Source organism: Mastomys coucha, unplaced genomic scaffold (assembly GCF_008632895.1).
Source record: "Mastomys coucha isolate ucsf_1 unplaced genomic scaffold, UCSF_Mcou_1 pScaffold6, whole genome shotgun sequence".
NCBI lineage: Eukaryota > Metazoa > Chordata > Mammalia > Rodentia > Muridae > Mastomys > Mastomys coucha.
Window position 1 is genome coordinate 77,847,162 of NW_022196912.1, and position 7,035 is coordinate 77,854,196.

At 39.3% G+C, this 7,035-nt stretch overlaps 1 protein-coding gene and 2 long non-coding RNA genes across 4 annotated transcripts in view; 2 read left to right on the forward strand and 1 right to left on the reverse strand.

Moving 5' to 3' along the window:
• LOC116079898 overlaps positions 1-2,468 on the reverse strand; it is a 66,031-nt gene extending 63,563 nt beyond the window's left edge. Inside the window, exon 1 of the long non-coding RNA XR_004114197.1 lies at positions 2,328-2,468. This is a non-coding gene — a long non-coding RNA (uncharacterized LOC116079898). The remainder of the gene's footprint in view (positions 1-2,327) is intronic.
• Positions 1-7,035, forward strand: part of LOC116079897 — a 57,425-nt gene extending 50,390 nt beyond the window's left edge. For both annotated transcript variants that reach the window (XR_004114193.1, XR_004114194.1), the window contains one exon: positions 6,617-7,035. This is a non-coding gene — a long non-coding RNA (uncharacterized LOC116079897). The remainder of the gene's footprint in view (positions 1-6,616) is intronic.
• Positions 3,325-3,872, forward strand: LOC116079896. Its single transcript, XM_031356043.1, has one exon. The coding sequence runs from the start codon at positions 3,351-3,353 to the stop codon at positions 3,768-3,770; it is 420 nt and encodes a 139-aa protein (XP_031211903.1). The 5' UTR covers positions 3,325-3,350; the 3' UTR covers positions 3,771-3,872.

A 7,035-nucleotide genomic window follows, 5' to 3' on the forward strand; every position in this document is an offset into this window, starting at 1 on the left:
AAGCTGTTGTTTGTCCGTGGTCTATGTCCTTCTAGCTGGGCTGTCTTACATGGCCTCAGAGGGAGAAGATGAACCTTGCCTTACAGAGACTTGATGTGCCAGGTTGGGTGGGTGGATATGCAAGAGAATCCACAAGAGTTCATAGGAGAAGGGGAGGGGGAGGGAGTGCTGTGGAAGTGGGCCAGAGAGATGGGGTAGGGACCTAAAGTGAATAATTAAAAATAAATATAAATAGTGGGTATGCAGAGTTCTCTCACAGTGTCTTTTAAACTATTCTTATTCTAATAGATAATGAGATTAAATACTTGTTCAGTGTTTTGTACCAAACTACATTTTAAGAACATTTAACTAAATTGTCTGATTTATTTGGAGTTTTTACATTCCAATTGATTTATTGGTTTTCATTTATATAAAAATATGATTATTTAACTCTAATACATCATTCCCAAAAATGTCACTTACCTTTCCCTCTCTTAAGACATGTATTGTCTGTTGAACTTGCCATTTTTAGCATAGACAGACTATTACATCCATTTTTCACTTATGTAATATGCTTTATTGAAGAAATCTTCATTTCTTCCAAAGTAGATTATATTACTCAATAAATTGAAATGTTATTCACTGTTTTACCTTTCCATTCAGGTTTTATGTAAGAAAGGGGAGGTGTTGTCAAATTTATTCATGATTATTTCATTTTCCATTTTAGGAGGCGTTTCCTGTTTCTCACCCACTTTTCTTTCCTTCAGAATCTCTTTTATGTTGCTGGGGATCTATCTCAGTGCAAATCAAGTACAATAACACTAACACAAAATCCCCAGGCCCTAAGCCATAACTTGTAATTGGGGGAGGGCAGGGAGGGTTATACTCAGATCTGTGCCTTGTTCAGCCACAATCAGAGAGGTTTCCTCCTGCAGAAGATGGGAAGAAATATACAGACCCACAACCAAACATTACATAGACAATTGTAAATAGGATGTCCATCAAATCCCTCTCTTCAGAGTTTAGGAAACGCTGCAGAAGAGGAACACACGTAGTGTAAGAGCCAGAAGGGGATGGAGGACATTAAGAAAATAAAGCCTCAAAATCAACATAAGTGTGGCTCATACGATGTCACAAAGAGTGAGGCATCATGAGCAAGGCCTGCCCCGGCCTTTACCAGCTCCTCTGACTATATATTATACTGTTCAATTTAGTAATTTTACAGGATTCCAAAGTATGTCTCTGACTCTTGTACCTGTTCTTGGACACTTTCTTTCTATTGTTGTGTCTTGTCCAACTTAGATTTGAATATACACACACACATACACACACACACACACACACACACACACACACCTGGTCACTATGGAAAGGTTTAACAACTTAACTCTCATACCTGCTGATAGAAGAAAAATCCATTTTTCCCAATGGAATGATACTTCGTATATCCACCACTCCAAGGCAGGTCTGAGATTCAGGAAGAGTTAACATATCTGGACCTAATAATTTTGTCTGTGTCTTTACTTGTTTACAGTTTTTTTATTATTTCATTTGTCTACATTTCAAATAATATCCTTCTTCCAGGTTACCCCTCCACAAACCCCCATCCCGTTTCACCTCTCTCCCTCTTCTTTTCTTCTATAAGTGTGTTCCTCCACCACTCACCCACTCCTCCCTCACTGTTCTAGCATCCCCTTACACTGGAACATCAAGCCTCCACAGGACGAAGGGCCTCCCCTTCCATTGATATCAGTCAGATAAGGCCATCCTCTGCTACACATGTATCTGGAGCAATAGCCTCCTCCTTGTATACTCTTTGTTTGATGATTTATTCCCTGAAAGCTCTGGGTGGTTCAGTTTGTTGATAATGTTCTCCCTATGGGGTTGCAATCCCCTTCATTTCCTTTAGTTCTTCCCCTAACTCTTCCACTGGGGACTCCGGATAGGTCTGATGGTTGACTGTGAGCATCTCTATATTGTTCAGGTACTGAACAATTGTTCTACTAGTAGAACCTCTTAGGGAACATCCATACCAGGCTCCTGACAGTAAGCTCTTCATGACATCAGAAATAGTGGGTGATTTGGTGTCTGTGGATGGAATGGATGCCTAGGTGGTGTGGTTTCTTTCTTATGAGGTAGTATATTTTTTCTGGTTTAGAGTAAGTGATGGTTGTAGTAGTATTGTGTTTTCCTCTGTTTCTTTAGAAGAAACTTACAGTAGGGTGGGTAGGGATATTAGTTGAAAGGACATTGCAGAGAGTAAATTTATGATTAAAATATATTCAAATTTTAAAGTTGGTTTAAATAATAAAAACAAAATGTCTAAGTTAACAAAAAGGGGCACATACCAGGCAGCAAGGAAAACCAGGGAAGGAAAAGAACATACTTTAAATATCTGTTCACCACCAACCTGGAAAATCTAAAAGAAATAATTTTCTCAGTAGCACTTATCAAAGTTAAATCAAGATGATATAAACAATTTAAATAGACCTATACCCCCTAACTCCTAGTGAAATGCAGTCCTTAACTCTCCCCCCCCCCCCATTCCAACAAGACTATGTGTGGCTTTAATGCAGAATTATACCAGACTTTTAAAGATTTAATATCAATACTTATCAAATTATTCCAGAGAATAGAAACAGAAGAAACATTTTCTCCAGTTCATTTTCTGAAGCCACAGTTACCCGATACCCAGTCCCATAACTACTCTTAAAAGAAAGAGAACTACAGACCAACTTGCAACAGACCATCATGAATACAGATGAAAAGATATTAAAATACAGGCAAATACATCTTAGCTATTAGCTCAGTACTTTTAGAGAACTTTTAGCACTTAGAACAAGTGTGTTTCTGACTCTTGTGCCTGACCTTGGACTCTTTTACTCCTCTTGGTTGTCAATTCCAACTTCAATATGATAGTTTGCTTCATCTAATTATACTTTTTATCATTTTCAGTTATTGACTCTTAGAAACATAATATTTTCTAATGAGATACAGAATGGTGGTGGTTCCAGAGAAAAGGGGAGTTGTAGAGGAACTGAGGCGAGTGGAGAGAGGAGAAACTATATCAGGTCTTATATAAGAAAAGAATCTATTTTTTTTATTAAAGTATATAATAAAATATCATTTTGAGTGAGTTATATAAGATACCTTACTCTAAATGGTTTAAACTCTTCTTCTGGTATTTCTCCCCTCCCAACTTCATGGAAGTTGTAGGAGAGGTGCCTTTGTGACATCCAAGCGGCCTTAGACATACCATTGGCTGGAGGAATATTTTGTTAGCCAATCAAAGCTCAAGGGCGTGGCTCTCATTGTTCTTATTGACATATATGTGGCATCCCATAGTTAACTATAGCCAGTACAGCTATAACATGGAGGACACAACTGAGGATTCAGACGAATCTAGTTCAGGCACGAACTCTGAAGCCTGCTCCAATGAAGAGTCATCTGGAAGCTCAAATGCAGGAGAAGGAAGGACCAGAAGCCGCAAACAAAGGCTTGGTGATCCCGCAAAAGGTACCGCACGCAAGAAGTTGCCAAAAATAATGAACACAGTTCAATCTTTGCTTGAAGAGAACTCGGAAGCCAAGAAGAAAGGAAGAAAACGCACCATATTGGTCTTTTACTACCGGCAGAATGCTAAAAAGAAACAAAAACAAGAGAAGAAGGAACGGGCCCAAGAAAAAACTCAGAGTTCAGAGAGTGACTCAACTCTATCTGGATCATCCCAAGACCCAGGACCATCTGTACTCTCTCTTCCAAAACGAGTGCAGAAGTGGTTTTTTCAGTAGAGGCCACTCACTACACCCTTACATGAGAATGTTTGGGCATTGGTTAAACTAGAATAAAATACCTTGTGAAAATGAAAAAAAAAAAAAACTTGAAATAATGAATGGTAACTTCTTGTGCGCTTCACGATGCTTTTCAATTGCTATTGTGCAGGGTGATTTTTTTAGAAACTGCATTGTTAGAGAAGAAAATAAGACAGGAAAGGGTAGCTGACGGTCTTTGACACAACACAGTAGAGCTGGATCAATACTACACAGGTAGATGGCAGATGAAAGTCAATTATAGTGACTCTCTCAACCTTGTTCTTAGTTTTAGAAAGAAGGTAAGAATTGAAAATGGTACTCATCACTGGCAGTGGTGGCGCAGGCCTTTAATCCCAGTACTTGGGAGGCGGAGGCAGAGGCAGGTGAATTTCTGAGCTCCAGGCCAGCCTTGTCTACAGAGTGGTTCCACGACAGCCAGGACTACACAGAGAAACCCTGTCTCGAAAAACAAAACAAAACAAAAAAAAGGAAAAAGAATTCATAATAGTCTATAGTTACCTATACAAAATTAAGGTGTGTACTTTGAACTCTGCGGTTCATCTTTTCTTGAAATTCTTTCCTCAAGGCAGCATTACCACTCGTACAAAATGGTGGTAGGGTAGTAATAGATTGATAAGAAAATGAACCCGTCTAGAAGTCCTATCAGTGATTTGCTTTAGATTAATATAGATGAAGATAAGTTGAAAATAACTGATGTGCTTAATAAGTTGATGTTTTAATTTTAATTTTATGTGGACAAACATTATTGGTTTAATATTAATCAATTAAACACACTTAAATTCAGTTTTAATTTAAAAACTGGTTTTTCAGTACTGTATGAACTAATTTATTAAAACACAGTTTTCTTGCTCTATACTCTGAGATGAGTCCATCTTTGTTGGGTCTCTGAGGGCTATTTTGTTGGGTCTTACTACACAAATGGTTACTAGGTACAACACATGATCATCCTGCCTCAAACTATCAAGTGGTATAATTGTTACTGAGTTCTTACATCTAGTAACAGTATTAACTATTAACTCTTCACAGTATTAATCCCATGTACATGTTTTCAAAAGACAGTTCTTCTTTTCACATCTATTTATATTTTTTTCTTTTTTTTCCTTTTATATTAAATCCAAACTGCAGTTTCCCCTCCGTTCCTCCAAGTCACGGCCCCTCCAGCCTCTCCCCCAGATTCCCTCCTCTGTTCCCCTTTAGAAAAGAGTAGAACTCTCAGGGATATCAACCAAACGTGGTATAAAAAGTTCCAAGAAGACCAGGTAATACCTCATTATCAAGGCTGGAACAAGCAACCCAGTAGTAGGAAAAGCAAGCAAAAGTGAAGTCTCACAAGACTACCAAGTTACACAGCCATAATATATATATATAGGGATGATCTAGTTCAAATATAAACAGGCTCCCTGGTGGTTGGTTCAGTCTGAGTTCCTATGAACCTTGGTTAGTTGATTCCGTATGCTGTGTTCTTGTGGTGACCTTGAACCCTCTGGATCTTCTGATTCTTCTTCCCACTCTTCTGTGGGATTCCCAGAGCTCTATCTAAAGTTTGTCAGTGGGTCTTGGCATCTGTGCCTATCAGTTGCTGGATAAAGTTTCTCTGACGATGATTATCCTAGGCCCCAGTTGGTAAGTAAAGAAGAGTAGGATTAGGATTCATTTTATTGACTTTCATTTATTTGCTTTATATTTTAACTATTTTTGGTTTGGTTTGGTTTGGTTTAATTTGGTTCAGTTTGGTTTGGGTTGGTTTGGTTTGGTTTTTGCCACTTGTCTTTAGTTCTACACTAGGTCTCTGGGTTTCCTAGACCCTTATTTTCTAGACCTCAAGGCAGTGTCAAGCATGAGATGCTTCTGTGGTATGGTTCAAGTAGTACCAGTCATTGTTTCGCCACTTTTATTTTCACACACTGTTCACAATGATACCTATTGCAGCATTTTCTCCATCCAATCACATCAGGGCAGTGACAGACCTGTGATCGGACAGTAATAGAGAGGCAGAGCTAGAAGTTTAGGAGTGAGACAGGTCGGAGGTCAGGGAAAGCTAGGAAAAAGTCAAAATGGAGGCAGACAAACAGGAATATGATCCAGACCCAGCATAGTTTTAAACAGCCACAAGTAGCTAAGGTTTTCACAAGGTTAGAATAATTGGGTTAAAGCATTATCTTTGTCATTTGGCTCTCAAATTATTGCATCTTGTAAATTGTAATCTTATTGATATATAAACCTGATTGGATAATTAAGCCTTAAGAGTCATGTTTCTACCGGGTGACTAGGCACTAGATGACTGATTGTGGGGCGTGTGTGGTGTTGCATGTAAGCGAGATGATCTTGCAACCTGGGAGAGAATAGCAGGGCCCTGCCGGAACATAGTGTTGAGGCTGGCCAGTACCAGTCCTAGAGCAGGAACATGGTCCAGTGGGGCAGGAGAGATTGAAGGGTGATCTTTTTTAATATTTTCCCCAACATATTCCAACACAAAGACAATGAATATCTTCATATTAAAATTGAGTCTCCACAATGGATGAATCTCTGAGTGTTTTGTTTGTTTGTTTGTGGTTTTGATTTTGTTTTTGTTTTACCATTATGTAGCCCAGAATTGTCTCTCAGTGCCAGGGCCTTCATGATCTTCCCCATGTTGTATGTCCAGCTGTAAGTACTTGTCACAATGCAGCAGGGTAAAGACACAAGCCTATTGGAGATTATCACTTTTACAACCTTCTTGTCTAAGATTTCCTTCATGAACTTGCAGAGATTCTAAGTCCTGAGCTTGCTCATCTCCATTTTCGTCTCTTTCTCATCCTCTTTAGTCACAGAGACCAGGCTCTTTCTGTTGGGGGTCTCCCTCCTGCGACATTAGAGCTTACAACCAGAGACTGTCAGCTCAAGTCTGTTGTGTCTAGGACAAAGGCCCACTGCCCTGAGTTTCGCCTTCGAGGATTCTGGAGGAAAGTACACCTGGTGGCTGACACGTCTGCTGGCTGAGGACATTGTTGAATGAAAACAAACTGACCTCCTGAGGGCATCTGCTGTTGACCGCCACTCTCCAGAGCTGACATGCCCGGCAGTCCAGCTTTTTCTTTGACATCCCCTTGACTTTTTTCTGACTCCTCCCACATTGTTTATGTCATGCAAATGTCATTATAACCTAGAGATCCAATTTCACTTTCTTACATATAAATGCTAAACCCCCAAAATAAAGCGGCAAGCCTTCATTAAAAACCTTCAA

Bases quoted from the DNA above. Each gene is read 5' to 3' on its own strand.
- LOC116079896 (XM_031356043.1), top strand. From the start codon at position 3,351: ATGGAGGACACAACTGAGGATTCAGACGAATCTAGTTCAGGCACGAAC.